At 50.2% G+C, this 18,547-nt stretch overlaps 1 protein-coding gene across 5 annotated transcripts in view; it reads left to right on the top strand.

Annotated features, from left to right (window-relative positions):
• Tgfbrap1 (transforming growth factor beta receptor associated protein 1) overlaps positions 1-16,024 on the top strand; it is a 48,973-nt gene extending 32,949 nt beyond the window's left edge. For all 5 annotated transcript variants that reach the window (XM_010644947.2, XM_010644944.2, XM_010644942.3 and 2 more), the window contains 8 exons: positions 909-991; positions 1,646-1,987; positions 4,369-4,426; positions 7,391-7,534; positions 9,423-9,566; positions 10,389-10,548; positions 11,966-12,399; positions 13,718-16,024. In XM_010644947.2, the coding sequence (XP_010643249.1) occupies positions 909-991; positions 1,646-1,987; positions 4,369-4,426; positions 7,391-7,534; positions 9,423-9,566; positions 10,389-10,548; positions 11,966-12,399; positions 13,718-13,885 (1,533 nt within the window). In that variant the 3' untranslated portion in view covers positions 13,886-16,024. The remainder of the gene's footprint in view (positions 1-908; positions 992-1,645; positions 1,988-4,368; positions 4,427-7,390; positions 7,535-9,422; positions 9,567-10,388; positions 10,549-11,965; positions 12,400-13,717) is intronic.
• Positions 16,025-18,547: the final 2,523 nt, after the last annotated feature.

Genomic DNA, 18,547 nt, shown 5'->3' with positions numbered 1-18,547 from the left:
TGTTGCTGAGTTTATCGGTACATTTTCGGTATACAGTACAGTTACATTCATCATTGGGATCTTGTACCTTTTACATGTCAGGTCTTGGTTCTCATTTTTCCCCCTTGTCCCTGCCCTCCCTTCACCCCCTCCATCCTCCCCTATTTACGGAGACTTTGTTTCCATTTTTCCCTTTTCTCACATTTTTTCTTGTCCCCTATTTCCTTTCCCTTACTCTTCCCACTTCCCCTACACCTTTAGCCCTTTTCTTCTTATTTCATATTTTCAGACAATTGCCTTCTGTTTCTTGCTTGGTGGCGTAATTGGGCCAGAGGTTAGGTTTGAGATGGCTGGTGTGGGAGAAGGGAAATAAAGGCTTTAGCCATGTGCTTTTTCTGATATCTCCCCACTGAGGCCCAGGAACAAACCGCAGCTGTGTTTCTGAGAGTGCATATGGCTGGTTTGCGCGACGGCCTAGGTCAATGCTCAGCACTGAAAAAAACAAATCGAAAAAGTACAGGTACAGAATATGTGCAAATATTTTTCTCATTATTATTCTGGAAACAAGATGGTATAACAGTGATCTCCATAACACTGATACTACATTGGGTATTATACACAATGTAAAGATGATGTAAAGCCTATGGGTGGATTGCATGGGTTCTGTGGAAACACAATGATGTTTTAGAAAGGACTTGAACATTGTCAGGGGTTGGTATCTGTGCAGTCCTAAAACTAGTGCCCCTCTGTCACTGAGGAAGGGACCACTGTCCGATAAATTTCATATACATCTGATTCATTCTTTAAATTGTAACTTCATGTGTGTCTGTGATAACTAACATTTAGCCTGGGTTGTGGATTCGAAATTCTGTTTCCCCTTCTGATGGTTCGAGATGTTTCAGAGATATGAACACTGTCTCTGTTTACAGGTGATGTACAGAAGGATTCTGCAGCAGGCCGGCTTCATCCAGTTTGCTCAGCTTCAGTTCCTGGAAGCTAAAGAGCTCTTCAGGTAATTGGAGGTGCTGCACCTGCCACTAAGTTTCCCCTGTGCTAGGGAACTGTGCTGCCCACCCCAGTCCTGGCATAGGGCAGCTTGGCAGTTTTAATACATTCTCTGCCCTGTGGACCTCACTTCTTTCCTGCCATATCTTGTTATCCCTACAATGTCAGAGACCCTCTTATTCACATCCTGAGTGTCTCCCAACGCCCGTTTTTCATTGCTGCCATACTGTGTTCATAGGGAAGTGTCCTCATCTGGCCAGAGTGGAAGCCAGGCCTGTCTGTCACTGGAACAGAGTCCCGTGCTCCTCACTGTTAGCATCTTAGCTTTAGGGCTTATGAAGTCCCTTCTTTTAGGACCATTCAGGTGTCTGTGCACAGTTTAGTGCCGGGAAAGCATTGGCTTCAGCTTGAGTTGTAGTGTACACTTGGGTCTTCTCAGCAGCACAAGTGTCTTGAGGTCCTACTCACCTCTTACTGTCACCCCTATCCTTTCTAAGAACCAGGGTGGCTCCTGATTTGGTAGTGCTCCTGTGCACTGGCAAATTAGGATGGCTTTTCTACACAACCGTTGCCCACCCCACACTATAATGTGCCCATCCACAGTCCTGCCCTGCCTGGCCCTCTGCATGCCCCTCCATCTGGCTTGATGCTATCATTGCAGAAGTGGGCAACTCGACGTCCGAGAGCTGATCTCCCTGCACCCCTTCCTGCTGCCCACCTCTTCCTCCTTTACCCGCTCTCACCCCCCACTCCACGAGTATGCAGACCTGAACCAGCTGACACAGGGCGACCAGGAGAAGATGGCCAAGTGCAAGCGCTTCCTCATGAGCTACCTGAATGAGGTCCGCAGCACTGAGGTGGCCAATGGCTACAAGGAGGATATTGACACGGCCCTGCTCAAGCTGTACGCGGAGGCTGACCACGATAGCCTGCTGGACCTCCTGGTCACTGAGAACTTCTGCCTTCTGACAGACAGTGTGGCCTGGCTGGAGAAGCACAGAAAGTGAGTGTTCTCTCGCAGCACAATGGGCATCCCTCCCAGCCTGTCTGCGCCCCCCTTTCTGAGGTCCCTTCAGGGGACACTGTTGGGATGCTCTTTCAACTAGCAGGGCCTTGGCGGTGACCACCGTGAGATCCCAGTGACACCATGCTCATCACAGTCCAAGGGGTCTTGCAGGGCATTCACTGTCATGCCCATTCTTCACAGCGTGGAACTAGCCATGGGAATTGTTAGTAAATGGAGATGTTTTTAGATGTCTACCAAGGACTTGCCTGTGGAAGATGACACAGGCTTATAAAGTAGCTCACTGAAGTCACTGACGGGAGAGAGGGTTAGATCGGTTCCAGATGAGTAGATGAGAGGGGAGGCTTCTCCACCACCGTGGTGGTTCCAGGTCATAGATGGAGACTGCTGCATCATGACTGGGAGCTGGTGAGTGGCCGTGAGTGCGTAGTAGCTGGCTTGGCCTAGGCCGGCAGCTCCCTCCCTGGGCAGGTTGTCACAAAGCCCACTTTCTAGGCCTCAGGTTTCTTCTCTTCAGAAACGATGGCTATCAGGTGAGCCCTTGATTCCATGTAAGAAATAAGATTTTTTGTATATGGTTTTTGTTAAGAATTTGAAATAGCAGCAATCCTGACAGAATCCCCAGAAACTCTGGGTCAGTGCTAGATCCCATTCAGTGCCTGAGATTACATGGCTTCCGCCACTTGCCATGAGCACTCGAATATACTGTGGGATAACATCATGGGGTGAGTGTCACAGGGTGACTGACTATCTGTGGGACCAAAAGTATTTCACATGCGGTTTTCATATTTGGGGTTTGTCTTAGTTACTTTTCTTTTTGCTGAGACAAAACACCCAACACCTAAAGTTAAAGGAGGAAAGGCTTATTTCAGCTGTTTGTAGAAGTTTCAGTCCATAGTTGGCTGGCTCTGAGGCAGGGTGGCATGGCAGAGAGGCATCACAGAGGACAAACAGTTCATGACAGGGCAGGCAGAAGGCAGCAAGGCATTGATGTAATGAGACAGCAGACTACAAGCAGCAACCCTCTTTGTGTCCCTTATCTTCTATCCAGGATACCGCCCTTAGGGCAGGTGGCACTCATACCCAGGGTGGGTCTTCCCATTATCCACAGTATGCCAAACCAATCATTGGACTAATCTAGTACCACATACCCATGATTCTGGGATCATGGGTATCCAGCCACCTTTGAAAAGCTCCCCATGATTGCATGAGGCTTTGGGGGCACATAGATACAAGCCATAGCAGGATTGTTTGCCTGGACTTTACTGGTTGAGCATCACTAACCTAAAAATCCAGAATCTAAAATGCTTCATGGCCCAGGGATGTAGCTTAGTGGTATCATGCCTGCCTGGCAAGTGCAAGGCTCTGAGTTTGATCCCTGGTATCACAAAAAATAAAAATTAAAAAATAAATAAAAAGCTTCAAAATCTGAAATGCTCCCAAATCTGAAACGTCCTATGGGTCCTGATGGCCCTTAACAATTTTTAGATCTTGGACTATCTTGGCTGTCAGATTCTCAGGTTAGAGATGCTTGACCTGTGTTCTGTTTAGGATCCAGAACACACACTGACACCGTGTGGTGGGGACTCGGGAGGAGGATCTGCAGGCAGCACAACTTTCCTACACCTGATTTTTCAGTGTCTTGAGAGTTTGCTGTTTGAGAGAAAGAATCTGACTTCTTGATAGGTGATCTGACCTCAGTCCTGCTAGACAGGAGGAGGCCAGGAGCCCAGCACTCCTACTCAAGGGGGAGGGCACTGCCCAGGCAATGCCATGGTAACTGCTGTCTTCTCCATTTACAAGTGGAGACCCAGGAGGCAGAGAAGTTAACCTGCGTGCCCCAGGCCCCACATTTCATCTGTTACAAAGCCTGAATGGAAAGGCAGGCCCTTGAGCTCCAGGCTCCCCCAGCAGGCCCGACTTTGCATTGTGTGCAGTGCCTGGACACCGTGGTCACCTGCTGCTGTGGTCCAGTGGGGATGCCTCAGCCTTCCCTCAGGCATGCTCAGACTGCGTGCCTGCCCAACTCCCAGTACCACAGGATGGATCAGTACTGAAGTGAGGGGAAATTGTATTAGTACTTGAAGTAAATTGTAAAGCAATTCCCAATGTGATTTTCCAAGTACTGTCATTATAGCTTTCTTTTTTGGCTCATCTTTGACTGGAGTCAGATCCTTTCTGGAGATTGATAGAGCATGTATTTCTAATACCATAAATAAAATGAGCAGACCTGAGACTCGTTGGTCATGTGAAATTACCTGTTGACTGTTGAGGGATGAGAAACCAGGACTCCAGACCCTGGCTGTGGGGCAGCTAACTGTGGTGCGCGGGGCTGGTGCTCACCACCTTGTCTCTTCCAGGTATTTTGCACTGGGGCTGCTCTACCACTACAATAAGCAAGATGCTACTGCAGTTCAGGTGAGCTTAAAGGCATCTTAGCATGATTTGACAGTTGGTATCATTTAATTTAAAAAGTCACAGATTGATAGAGACCATGTTTGCCTGATCCATTACCTTGTTTATATAGAAAAAATAGTAATACTGGTTTAGGAAATGAATTCTTTGAGAACTATTGCCCAGGAGTCTCCTTTTCTTTGTCTTTACATCTCTCTAAAGAACATTATCAAAGTTGAACTTTTGAAAATTGAAGAAATGAAAAAAGTAGTAAATGTTAGCTGACATAATTGTGCACATTTATGGGGCATGGTGTGGTAATTCAGTGCATGTATACAGTGTGGAATGGTCAAATCAAGGTAATTAGCATTTCTGTCTCCTTAGATTTAGCATTTCTTTCTGTTGAGAACCTTCAAACTCCTCTGGTTTAGTTACTTCTAAAGTACATTATAAATTGTTGTGCTGAGCTGAAAACTATAGGGCTTATTTCTCCTACCTAACTGTATTTTGGTAGATGTTATCTAACTACCCTCTGTCTCCCACCCTTCCCAACATCTAATAACCGCTATTTGCTCGACTTTCACGAAACCAAGTTGAAAATATCACTTCTTACTGAGCAGCAAAGCAAATGACAACACTGCTTGTCATGAAATAGGACAGCTGAGTTTATAGTTTTCACTGTCACTGATGATAATGGTTGGAAGGAGCTGAGTTGTAACTGTCCCCACATCATGGTGATTAGGCTGGGCAGAGCCAGGCATGGTCAATGTAGAGCCAGTGTTCCTGGTGGCTGGCGGGGTGCTGCACCTAAACAGAAAACAGCATGGACTTGCTCTAGCATTCTGCAGCAGCCTGCTTACTCTGGAAAGCCATGTCTTTCATGCTCGGAATTTCTCCCTTGTTGGTCCCTGCTGCCCACCTGCATTAGGTTGTGTAACGCTTTCCTTGTGTGCCTTTTTTGTTTAATTTTGTGATTGACCGAGAACATCAGCTACATTCACTAGACTAAAATCAACTCCATGACATTAGCAGAGCCAAACGTGGCTCTTCATAGTCTTCAATGGCTTTGAGGAACTATCATGATAACAAGATTACAGAGCAGAATGAAACAAAGAATGGGTTCCCATGAACATGTACCACCATGTGAGAATAGATTTGCATATTGTGGTTACTTATTTATTTATTTGCATTAGTGGGGATTGAACCCACCCATCACTTCATACATGCTAGGCAAGTGCTATACCATTGGGCTGTACTCCCAGCCCTTTTCCAATTTTTATTTTGAAGTGAGATCTTGCTATGTTCTCCAGGATGGCCTTGAACTTGTAATTCTTATTGCTTCAGCCTCCTGAGTAGCAAGGATTACAGATGTGCTCCACTGAGCCCAGTTTACATTTTTTTTTTTTTTGTACCAGGGATCAAACTCAGGACCTTGCACTTGAGAGGTAGGCACGGTTCCACTGAGCTGAAATCCCCAGCCCCCAGTTTACATTTTTTAAAAACATTCTTTTCTTAAATTACAGCTTGATAAAAGTGCAATAATATTAGCAAAACTAAATGGAAAAAGAAATTTGCAGACTTGAAATAATACAGAGTAAATCTTCATATGTGGCAAAATTCTATTAACAAAAGCACTTTTCGGTGTAGATAGGGCTAAGTTATTTGCTTGGGGGAATTCACTGATAAGGAAGCTCATACAGGTTGAACATCTCTAATCTGAAAATCTGAACTGCTTCAAAACCCAGAACTTTTTGAGTACTGGCATGATGCCAGAAGTGGAAAATTCTATACCATGAAACTTTGTTTCAAGCAGGAAATGACTTAAAAAGCATCAGATTCCCTCCCGGCTACATATATGAGTTTACATGAAGCATGCATGCATTTCATGCTTAGACTTGGGTCCCAACCCCAAGTGTTTCATGAAGTGTATGCGAATATTCTAAAAGCCTTGTGATCCCAGGCTCCCAGGCACTTGGGTGAGGGAGACTGAACCATGTTGGAGGTCAGTGCGCTGGCCCCAGAATGACAGAGTCACATTGCTAACTTGTTTCTCAAGCTTCTCTCGGGATCTGGGGCTTGAAAGTGCAGCCAGGTGGATGTGGTTGAGGCTCACTGGGCAGTGATGGGGGAGACCTCACGTGTAGCCTCCGTGCCTTCCTGCCCTCATGCTGCTGCCTTGTGTTGGTCCCCAGAGTGAGCTTCAGTTATCATGATTTGGTCATAATGCCAAAAGACTTTTATCATTGGGTTCCACCCCCAGCTTCTGTGTAAAAGACAGTGGGAGCCCCTGGGGACCGTCACCAAAGTTTTTTGAAAAGCACAGCATCTGCCCATCACAGCCCAGAGAAGACCCCAAGATCTGGAACCTGTGGTAGAGAAGGGGGACAAATGAGCTGGTGCCTGTGGAGGAGCTTCCTCTCTGTCCTGGGCCCTGGCATTGGCAGTGATCACATGATTTCTGAAGAAACATGTTAAATACCTTCATCTCTCCCCATAAATGTCATTTGCTGCTTGTGTTATTGTATTGCACAAAGGTGGAAGGAAAGGATGGGAGAGAGGGAGGGATAGGAACAGGAAGAAAAGGAAGGAAGGAAAGAACAAGGTGGTTTATTTTCTTGATCTTCTGAACTGTCTCTTTACATTTCTTTATCAAAAAAAAAAAATTAAATTTGAGCTCAGCATTTACAGTTTGCCCTGTTACAGGTTGAGTATTTCTTGTCCAAAATGTTTGGGCCCAGAAGTGTTTCAGATTTTAGCTTCTCAGATTTTGGAATATTTACCTAGATTTTACTGGTAAAGCCACCCTAACCCAAAACTCTGAAATCCAAAGTACAGTGTCATCATGCTTTAAAAAGTTTCAGATTTGGGGTTTTGGGGTAAGGGATGTTTGTATTTGTAAAAGTCTTAAAAGCCCAAGTAAATGCATGGCCTCTCTAAGCTAATTCTCATAAAGTAGGGTGTGTAACATAATGTTCTGTTCCTGTCCAGTTGTGGGTGAACATTGTGAATGGTAACATCCAGGACTCCACGCGCTCTGACCTGTATGAATACATCGTGGATTTTCTGACCTACTGCTCTGATCAGCAGCTGGTGTGGACCTATGCCGACTGGGTCCTGCAGAAAAGTGAGGAGGTTTGTGCTTCCTTGGTGATTCCTTTCTCAAGGTGGCTGATAAAAACAGGCCCCAAATCCCTTGATCCTAGGTGGGGACAAAAGCTGCATTTCAACCTCCTCTGTTTTCTTTCTTTCTCTCTCTCTCTCTCTCTCTCTCTCTCTGTCTTTCTTTCTTTCTTTCTTTTTGTTTTTGTTGTTTTTTTGCAACAGGGTCTCACTATGTAAAACAAGCTGATTGATCTTGAACTCTGTAGCACAGGCTGGTCTTGAACTTGCAGTGATCCTTCTGCCTCCACCTCCCTAGTGCAGGGTTTCAGGCAGCATATGCCACCATGACTAGCTCTCTGCTTTCATTGCCCCCCATTTATTTGTTTATTCATTTATTCATTTAGAAACAGGGTCTTGCTGTGTAATTCAGGCCTTGAACTCACTGTGTAGGCCAGGCTGACCTCAAACTCACTGAAATCCTCCTGCCTCAGCCTCCTGAGTGCTGAGATGACAGGCATGCAGTACCACACCTGGCTCTTTGTTCCCCTTTTAATGCTTTCTTTTGAACCTTCTGAGTCTGGAGGAGCGCCTGCATTCTGTGACTCTGAGTTGTGCTGCTTGGAACCCTCTTTCCAGCTGGAAGCCTGGCCTCCACCCCCATTCTTGGTGCCTTGGTGTTTAATTCACCTCCTGGCCATCCAACTTGAAGTCTGGCACTGCTATTGCCTGCAGGGCATGGTCCTTGAGAGGAGACAGCCCAGGCATGGGGCCTGCCAAGGCCGCCAGTGTCCTCTTCTCTGCTCCTCTCTGGACACAGAGAGGCAGGAGAAGTGGAGGTGGGAGACATGGCAAGCAGGACTCGGCCCATTAGAGAGGGAGCGGGGTAGCATGGTCAGGCTAGAGGGACCAAGTTCTGAGAAGCACCCATAGAGGACAAGGACAGGGACAGAGAGCAGGCATTTGTGTTCACACCATTGAATGCCTGCATGTTGCCCTGGTTCTGTGGGATGACAGCTCTCTGAGGCAAGGTCTTTGTCCACATGAAGAAGCTTCTGAGCTTCACCTCTGCTGGATCAAAGCCCAGGCTGAAGCCTGTGCTATCTCTCTGCCCTCCCTTTGTCCTGGGCACACCTGCAGAGCCACCCTGCCACACTTGCCATGCCTGTGACACAGAGCTTGTGCCCTGGCAGGGGCTGCCCTCCCTGAGGTTAGGGAGGTAGATGGCAGAAGTTACACAAGTCCGCACCCTGCTCTGTCATCTCTTCTGGATAGCACACAACCCCCTTGGGCATCCCGGACAGTACTGAAACCTGGAGAGGTTAGGACACTTGGCCAAGGTCTTGGAGGTGCTGGAGGTGATGCACAGACCCAGCTTAAGGACCCATTTCCCATTTCCTTGGGGTTTGTAGTGTGAATGTGGCAGAGATGACACCTGAGTGCCCAGGGGAGCCACCCATCGCCTGTGGCCTGAGCCCTGGACTCTGGCACTGGGAACTTGCTGCTGTCCCTACTGGTCCCCTTACTCCTAGCACCACCTCCAAATGGGGGTGACCCTGACGATGCAGGTGGTTCCCCTGGGGGCCGTCAAAACCCATTACCAGCGAGTGCTGCTTTGTTTAGCTTCCAGCATTTTAAGAGCGCTTCCAGCTGGAGTTGTGCAGAGTGTTTCCAAGTGTAGGATGCTTTTCTGACATTGCTCTTTGCCAGTGCTTCCAGTTGAATTTTCTCCTAAAAACCATGTTTCCTAGACACTTCATGGCAGTCTGATTAACAGAGTGAAAGTCATTACCGCATGACTTGTTCTGTCACTGTACTCTTTGTGACGGCTTTGTGCAAGGCACATAATGTGGGGTGGCCACAGTGAAGGTGGAGAAGTGACCTTGCGCCTCCTCCTAACAAACCCCTGCTCTTCCTTCAGGTTGGAGTTCAGGTCTTCACCAAGAGACCTGTGGGTGAGCAGCAGAACAGCTTTAATCCAGACGATGTCATCAGCCGCCTTAAAAAATACCCCAGAGCCCTGGTCAAGTACCTGGAGCATCTCGTGGTGGACAGGAGCATGCAGGTGAGCACTTCTGAGCCACCTGGCATGTGGGCTGCAGTGCCCGCTCCTGGTGGATGGTGCTGAGACCAGAGTCGGGTCCACTGGCCACTCAGGCTGTACTGATGGCCTATGGGAGCTTGATGCTGGGTGGAAGGGACCTGTCCATGTCTAGTATCGGGTCCTCTCCACTTACATCCTTCTTCTCATCCCTCTTTATTACCCTCAAAGGGGATGGGAGAAGCTGTACATTTGTGTAGAATACCTTAGTCCTGTGGCCCTTAATTCCTCAGTGAAAAATAAGCTCTTACGTGCTCTCCATGTGCAGGTTCTCTCACTGTGATAAAGCACCTGAAACAGTTAATTTGCAGAGAGGAAAGGTTCTTGTGGCTCACAGTCAAGGTTGCTTTCCAAGCTCAGTCCACCTGTTGCTCAGGGCTGTGATGTGGCAGCGAGCATGGCAGGGATGCACAGTGGAGCAAAACCACTTATTCACACCCAGGAAGAAGGGGCTGGGGCTCCACAGTCCGTGGGAGGGCCACACCCCTGTGATCTGAGGACCTTCCACCAGAGCCCCTTCCACCAGAGCTCCTACCGCCCACTGGCAACACCTGAGGACCCTGCCCCATCCAATGGGCCTGTGACTCCAGCACACAGATTTCAAGCTCTTCATGTGTGTGTTGCGGCCCCCAGGAGGCTCCTGGCCCAGTGGGATGTTGGGTCTGGGGTCTTTGAAATTTGCCAGCTCTGCTCAGCAAGCCTGGTTGAGGGAGCCCTGCTGGCATGAGACCCGCATGTTCCTGCTGCAAAAGCTGTCTGTGTGCCACCCCACTTCTGCTTCCACAGAAGGAAGAGTACCACACTCATCTGGCTGTGCTCTACCTGGAGGAGCTGCTGCAGCAGAGGGAAGCCACCAGCAGCAGTGATGCCATGGCCACTGAGACGCAGACCAAGCTACGGCGCCTGCTCCAGAAATCTGACCTATACCGAGTCCACTTCCTAATAGGTGAGATGATCACAGTATCCTCTCGGAGAGGGAGAGCTGACCAGGGTCCAAGGCCAGCTACCTTAGTGTCTTCCAGAGCAGTGTCCACGTGACCTGTGCTCTGGTACTGGGCGTGCGCATTCTCCCCCCTCGTCCCTCAGTACTCGGGTGGGACCAGGACTCATACTTCTTAGGCAAGTGCTCTGAATTCTGTCACACATACACTCAACCTCAGATGCCATCTCCTCCAGCCTGAGAGCCGTGGGGGACACTTCACTCACATCATGGCAATGCTCCCTTGTTAGTGACTTGGGGCTAGTCCAGGCTGTGGAGGTTGTAGTAATGATTCCTGCCTGATCTGTCTGCTTAGGGTGGCTGGGAATTTACAGGTGAGATGAGTATGAAGATGGAAATTGCCACAGCCCTTGGAACTGTCCTGTACCTCTGCCTAAGCCTGCAGTGGGGGCCCCGGGGTAGTCATTTGTTGACACTGGCCCCTGACCTTGGTATGACCCTGGGATGCTCTTCACAGCAGGAAGGGCACTTGTATTGTCTTCCTGTTACAGACAGTCCAGGGACAGAGGGACACCGCTGGTGAGTCAGCCCACTGAGGCAGGTCCTCGGTAAGGACTGACGCTATCTTAGAGTCTGTCTTTTCCTTTTTCTTCTGTCCTGGAAGTTTCATTGCTAGGAAAAGAAAAGAAAACTTTGTTTGTCCTCACATTTTGTTGGCTAATTTAGATGTAGGTTTTTAATAGTGTGAGCCCATTTTCCTTTCAGTGGAGCAGACTTGAAATAAGAGTGAAGGGGTTCAGCACATGCTTTGGGGGTGTCTGGATTTAAGGGGGATGCACAGTCTGCCTCGTTATCTGTGGGTTCTGCATCTGTGATTCAACCAGGGGCATGTGGAAGATATTTTGTAAAAAGTGTCTGTGCTGACATTGTAGCCTTTGTCCTGGTCATTGCTCCCTGAACAACGCTGTGAAACAACTTGTCAGGAGCCGTGAGTCACACAGGCCCTGAAAGCGCCCGGAAACACATGTGCAGGCACTGCACAGACTACACGTTTTTCCACGAGGCTTGAGCACTGAGGAGTTGGGGCCGCCAGGAGGGGTCCTGTTACCTCCCTCAGGGCACAAGATGCCCTGTCCTCCAGTTGAATTCAGCCCAGGGAAGACAGATTGGGATAGTCATGTGGGGAGTGAGATCTCGGGCCTCTCCAGTCCTAGACCATTGGATTTGTTGGTTCTCTAGCCCTCACCTAAGAGGTTGTCTCCTGTTTCCCTGAGATCCAGATACCCTCTTCTCCATCCGATGGCCTGGGTGACCATGTTTAGCATGTGACAGTGACCATCACCCACTCTGAGACCCAGAGCTGTGGAGGGGCCAGGTAGGGCCCTGGGCTAATGGCTGACCCTCAGCGGCCTCTGTCCTGCAGAGCGGATCCAGGGTGCTGGCCTGCCTGTGGAGCGTGCCATCCTGCACGGGAAGCTGGGCGAGCATGAGCAGGCCCTGGGAGTCCTTGTGCACGAGCTGGGGGACACAGCGGCGGCGGAGGACTACTGTCTGTGGAGCTCTGAGGGACAGGATGCACCCTGCCGCCGGCGCCTTTTCCACATGCTGCTGGCCATGTACCTGCAGGCCAAGCCCTCAGCCCCTGAACTAACTGTGGCCGCTGTGGACCTGCTCAACCGCCACGCCACAGAGTTTGATGCCGCCCAGGTGCTGCAGCTGCTGCCCGACTCCTGGTCGATACAGCTTCTCTGCCCATTCCTCACTGGGGCCGTCCGTAGTAGCATCCATGCCAGAAGGACTGCACAGCTGGCTCTCGGCCTGGCCAGGTCGGAAAACCTGCTCTACACATATGATAAGGTGGGTGTGGGCTGGACGTAGTCTTTAATTCTCAGCAGATGCTGCAGTGTGGCAAATTGAGGCCAAGGTGGGGCTGGCACGGCTGGTGGTGCAGGTCTCCCACTCCAGACACAGGACCATGAGGGCACTCACTGAGGGCCTGTTGAACACTGTCTGCCCTATGGTCCTCACCACCATGTCACCTCATCATGTGGTATCATCGCTCAGGACAGGATACTGAGGCTCAGGAAGTCACATCACTGTGCAGAGGTGCCTCCCACCCTGCGTCATTGTCCCTGTGCTGTACTCCCTGTGGCTGGCCAAGCAGGGACCTGAGGTGTCCTCCCCAGTGAGGCCCCCAGGGCTGGGAGCTGGGGTCTCCCCTCTGGCCTGTCATTCCCCAGTGCACAGCCTGCCTTGGCCACGTGTGCCCTCCCAGGGGGAACATGCTGTGCCTCCTTCCCTCCTGGCCTTTACATGTGTGTTCCCTGCTGCCTGGGGTGCTCCTGCCTTCCCTTCTGCCTGGTGAGTGCCAGCCAGCTTAGCCGGCTTTTCCCATGGCAAAGCCACCTCACACCCTGGGGCAAATGGGTCCCCCTCTGCTGCCCACCTAGACTCTGTGCATGCGCTCATAATAGTCCTCCTCTTAGACCTTGAGTTTACTGGGGCAGCAGCTTCGTGCATTCATCTTCGTGTTAGGGCTAAGCTCAGGGTGCTGGAGGTGCCGGACACATGTTTGTAGATGGAGGGGGTGCATGTGTGAGGACAAGACGATCTACCAGATTGCTGCCATCAGCCCTGCCTGGGTGGGCTCCAGTGAACTGAGCAGAAATACAGGGCAAGTCTCAGAGTGGGTAAGGGCTTTACACCTCAGCCACGTTCATGACCTCTGAAGACGGGCATTGTTTCCCAGGACCAGTCAGGAGTGTGCCGCTCATCACTGTGTGGCTATGACTAAGTCACTTTTGTGTGCCTTGCTTTCCTCATTCACCAGTGAGAGGTACAGGGTGGAAGATGACAGTTGTGGTCCCCTGGGACTCTATTGTAACACATGACTTGGTGACAGGCCTGGGTTGGAGCAGCCGGAGCTCCAAAAAGGTTAAGGGAGGATAGAGATGCCAGGCGTACAGTGACTGCTCCAGTAAAGAGAGTTTGTAGCTTTTTCCCTTTTCCAGTTTCTAAGGATGGTGGTGTTCATTTTCTCCTCTGCATACTGTCTGAAGCCCCCATGAAATCCACCCCGCTAGTGTTGTGCCTGTGAGGCCATGTGTCACCTCTGTTGGGAGGGAGCCCCTCGAAGCCACTGCCAGCCACACACTCAGTCTCGTTTCTGTTGCAGATGAAGCTGAAAGGCAGTGCCATCCAGCTCTCTGACCGAAAGCTTTGCCAGCTGTGCCAACATCCTTTCTTGGAGCCCGTGTTCATCCGGTACCCAAATGGGGGCCTCGTGCACACCCACTGTGCTGCCAGCAGGCACAGCTCCCCCACCCCCGGAACCCGGACTTGAAGAGCTGGGCCTAAGGGTGTGAGGGTGACTGAGTTCTCTTCCAGTCTGCTGGATACAGCAGACGGCCGCATGCCTTGTGCCAGCCAGCACAGAGGGTGGCATTGGGTGCCAGGTGACATCTATGCCTGTGAACCAGGCCACCTCCCTGCTGACTGCTCTGTGTGAGCATGAATGTGAACCCCTGAGAATTCTGGAGATGGAGACGAACAAGGCTCCTTGTGCGCTGCAGTCACCTGGAGGGAAGGGAGGAGCCCTCTGGCCCGGGCCTGGCATCTGCACCTGGGCAGTGCTGCCTTTGCCCCGTGAAGAGCTGGCCTTGGGGACATGGGGTACGTTACTGCTTCCTATGGCTCCTGCCTCGTTTCCTCAAGCACTGCTGTGCTTCTGACTACCTGGCAAACCGGAATGTGTTTGGGAATCGCTGAAGCCCCAGAGAAGCTGCTTTGCTCCTCCTGAGGGGACCCAGGTGGGTGAGGACCAGGCAGGCTCTAGGAGACTCCACCATGAGCCTGTGCAACCTGGTGTTCTTGTCTGAACTTGCAGCAGCTTTGGAGTTTTTCTCTTGTTTGGAAATTGACCTGCCATATTCACTAGGGGTGATTTTTCTCCTCACAATATGCTTCCTCCTGAAAACCTGGGAATCAAAAAGGAGAATGGTGCACAAAGCGGGGTGTGCCTCACAGAAGGGGCTGCTCACATCATGAGCTTAGCAGGGTGGGGATGAAGCTGCCTCTGCCTGGGGCAGCCCTGGCTTGTGGGGGCATCTGCATAGTCCTGAGGGATGTCAGGTCAGGCTGCCTTACCTCCCTGCCCCTCTGCCTGTCCTGTGGGGCCCCTGAACCCCAGAAATCTGTCTCTTGTCCATCACCACAAGTTTCTTGCTTCTGTGTCCGTTCCTGACACACTGTGGTTACTGTCCCCTCACTGCCCACCTGTGAACCTGTGAACGTCTTCCCTGGGATATTGGAGTCTTGGGGAGCCGGCATTGGCTGGCAAGGAACATGAGAGGGCCCAGAGCATGTTCTCTCTTTCCATACACCCAGGCCTCTTGGAGGCAAGGAAGTACACACTGCCCAGGCTGTAAAAGGATTTGCTGTCTTCAAATGATCAGTCTAGATTTACCTCTCAGGTCGCAAGTGAGCCAAGAAGCAAAAGCACCTCTGCATTATTTGGGAGAATTGGCAATATTTTTTCCTGTGTTTCAGTTATTTAAAGAATAAACAATAAGGAAGTTCTTCCTATTGCTCTACTCTGTACTGCATAAACTGGTGTGACTCCGAGACCCAGCTGTGAGCTCCCTGTGGACAGCTGTTCCCAGAGCACTCACTGTGCCTGGATGTTGCTGTCACCTCCAGGAAGTGGGGTTTGAATTCCTTGGAGAGCGAGTTACTGTTCATGCGCCTTTGCACTTTGAAAAGCAGTTTCCTCTGCAATACATTGGGTGCAGTCTTGAAAAATGCCTGTGGTTGCCCATTTCTAACATGGGGCCACCAGTCTGTCTCTGAACACTGAGCATTATTTTGAGATAAATGTCATCCTTCCAAAGAATGAGAATGGAGTTGAGCAGTTTCCATCTCTGCTGAAGCCTGACACAAGCAGATTCTGTGACAGCGTGCACAGTCGTCTCATCTGTTAAAAACTGTTACCTAACCTTTCTCACACCCTCACAAGGTCTTTTTGTCAGATCCTATTTTTAAGACAAATTCTTTCTAACTAGACTTCTGTTTTGTGGCTGCCATTGAACAAAGCAGTTAGAACTGTCACTCAGACCTACTCTCATTAGTTCCAGGCAACCATCCTGGTTAAAACAGTCTGAGCGGAACTCGGCTTACACGACTACTCTGTGGGCATACTGCTCAGCTTTGTGGACTTTTCACTGCTGTTGCCTATCAGGTCTCAGGTAGGCATGTCTCAGAGGCTTTGGGGCCCTGTGCCTGGGTACACGTCTGAGAGGGCACGGGTGGTAGCTGCAGAGGAGGTGGCAATGCCACACAGATGCACAGTGGGAGTGGCCCTGGCCTGGTCTTTGCAGTCCTTGCAACTATCTTTCATCCCCTTGGGTCCCAGATATACAACCTGTACAAATGTAAACTTGTTAATTTTATTAAAATTGTTTTAATTCTTTGCTGTATTTCTTTTTTAAAATAAAAATTGTCCTGGTGAAGTGGTGGAGTCCACTCCTGCTGTCACCAGCTCAAGAAGTTCTAGAGCGCCAGCATCACACGTCCTGGCTCCTCCACACCTGCCCCAGACTCGGGGGTTCTAACCCTCCTTCTCTGAGCTGTCCACTGTGGGTCTGAGGACACTCCTGGCCAGCCCACTGTGGCCTTCAGAGGAGTCACACAAGCAGTCGTGCTCCTAGGCCTGCAGCCAGCTACTCCTTGGTCTAGCTCCTGGGTGCTCCTGTATGTTTAGCTCTGGACCTCTTCAAAAAACACAGCCAGGGCTCAGCATTTAACTGCTTCCTCCCCAAGAACCATTCAGGTGCTGTCTCAGCCATCCACTGAAGCTCCCAGCCCTTCCTCACCAGCTTTCATCCCAGGTACCTCTGTAGAGCAGGTTTGGGTGACGACAGGCCATTCTAGCCCTGTTTCACCGGTCACGCATCCAGGTATGTGTGGATAGAGCAGAGGCATCATGACCCACTGAGTTTCAACCTGAAGAAACTGTGGCCTTGTCTGTCTGGTGAGCCAGCATGATGTGTGCTTCCTGGGGGTACCTGATACTTCCCAGCCAGAAGCAGGAGGTGACCAGAGAGCAGGCAGGGCTACCTGCACTGGTTCTGCAGTGCTGCTGCTCTGAGGAACCATGAAGTAGCAGCATGATAGTTCTGTGTTCATCACTGATAGCCTGAAGTCTGCTCATGTATTTTAGGGAACAGGGAAGCAGAGTGTGAGGCCTTAGAAATGGGGAGAGACAGACATATAAACCTGGCTGGAAAGAGGGTCAGATCCATGCTGACTTCACAGAAAGCTGATGAGGTCACTGGCCAGGGGCATGTGGCTAGCTGTCCTCAGTGTCGCAGGAACAGACTGGGTCTGCCTTGGGTAGTCAAGCTGTGACACCAGGTAAGGCCCTTTGCCCTTGGCCAATCTGTCAGCCTTGGTGCATGAAGTGAGCGCGTACAGGACAACCCAATAGAGGGACCGGGGACCTCACACTGTTGAGAAGCCAGAGTCAGAGACCAGCTGAGAGCCTTGTGGAAGACAGTGCCTGAGCTAATGAAGCCTGGATGTCCTCAGCTTGCAGCCAGGGGAGGGAAACAGCGCTAATTCTGTCCACGGTCTGAGATGTAGATTATAGGAGTGCACATGGCAATTCAGGACTAGAAAGCAATGCAAGCCACTCTGCAGGCTAAGTGTGACTTGGGAAGATGGCAAACACTGGGAAGCTTGGGCTGCAACACTGGTGATGACCTTGGCAGCCATGGAGCTGGGTGGCACCTGTGGCCCCCTTAGGCAGGGCGAGGCTGTGGACATCAGGGCTGTACTGCTGGGCCTGCGGTCTTCAGGCAGCCCAACAGCACCCAGCACAGGTGCTCCTGCACAGTGTCACTTCACTGAGTCCCAGCACCCTCGATGTGGTCCAGGGTGGGGAGATAACTCTGGCCACCCTGTGGCTCCCGACCAGAGCTGGGGAGCAGCAGCATCTGCACAGCAGCTGCATGCAGAGCCCTCTTTCCAGCCTCCTCCAGCATGGTGAGACCTGCTTACCTCTTCTGCTGCTTTCCATGGATGTTCACTCTTGCCGCCATCGTTCTGTACAGCACCTTGGGCCCCTCTCACTGTAGACCCCAGTCTCTCCTTTCCAGTTCCCTCTGTGTCCCAGCAGGATCTTAGGAGCAGGGGCTAAGATGGCAAGCCAACCTATCCCACTGCTGCCACCAGTGCCTGCTGTGACTTACCTGGTGCAACAGACGCATGGTGGCAGTGGGCCAGCCACCCCCTCCTGGCTCCCACCTCTGCACTTACAGGAAATCCTCAGAATCACTCTCCAGATTGTTTCCAGCACGTCGCTGACTTACAGACACCCACTGACTGTAGCTTGTGCACGTGTAGAGAGAAATGCTCAGCTGTGACTTCTGGAGAATATACCACAAGAGAGCACTACCTCAGTTGTGATTTACAAAAGAGTGTACACTTATAGAGATTGGGTCTATTTGGTTTTAGTCAATTTTTAAGAATATATTCACTTTATATGAATAAAGTCAAATTCAACATTATGTCCAAAACAACCAGAGAAACAACTTACCATATTACCAGTACAGCTACATTTGATAATAATGCATACTAGTTTTTCAAATTTTTAAATATACACACCATAAAAATAATCATTTCAACCACTTTTAAATGTACAATGAGTGGTATAAATACATTCACATTGTATGCAACCTCACCATTATCCGTCTCCAGAATTTTTCTCATCCTCCCAAATAATTTCAGTTGCCAGGGAGCAATAAGTTTCTGTGTCTCCTCCCCCAGTCCCTGGCATCCACCAATCCACTTTCAGTCTGTGAACTTGACTCCTGCAGCTGACGTATGTGGGTAGACTCCTGCCACGTTCTTCTGTGACTGGCTGCTTTCCCTTGGCACAGTATCCTCAAGGTTCATCCATGCTATAGGAGGTGTCAGAACTTCCTTTCTGAGGTGGAATCACATTCCA

Source organism: Fukomys damarensis, unplaced genomic scaffold, assembly GCF_012274545.1.
Source record: "Fukomys damarensis isolate Sample0158 unplaced genomic scaffold, DMR_v1.0_HiC HiC_scaffold_9, whole genome shotgun sequence".
Classification (NCBI taxonomy): Eukaryota; Metazoa; Chordata; class Mammalia; order Rodentia; family Bathyergidae; genus Fukomys; species Fukomys damarensis.
This window is presented reverse-complemented; position numbering and strand designations above follow the sequence as displayed.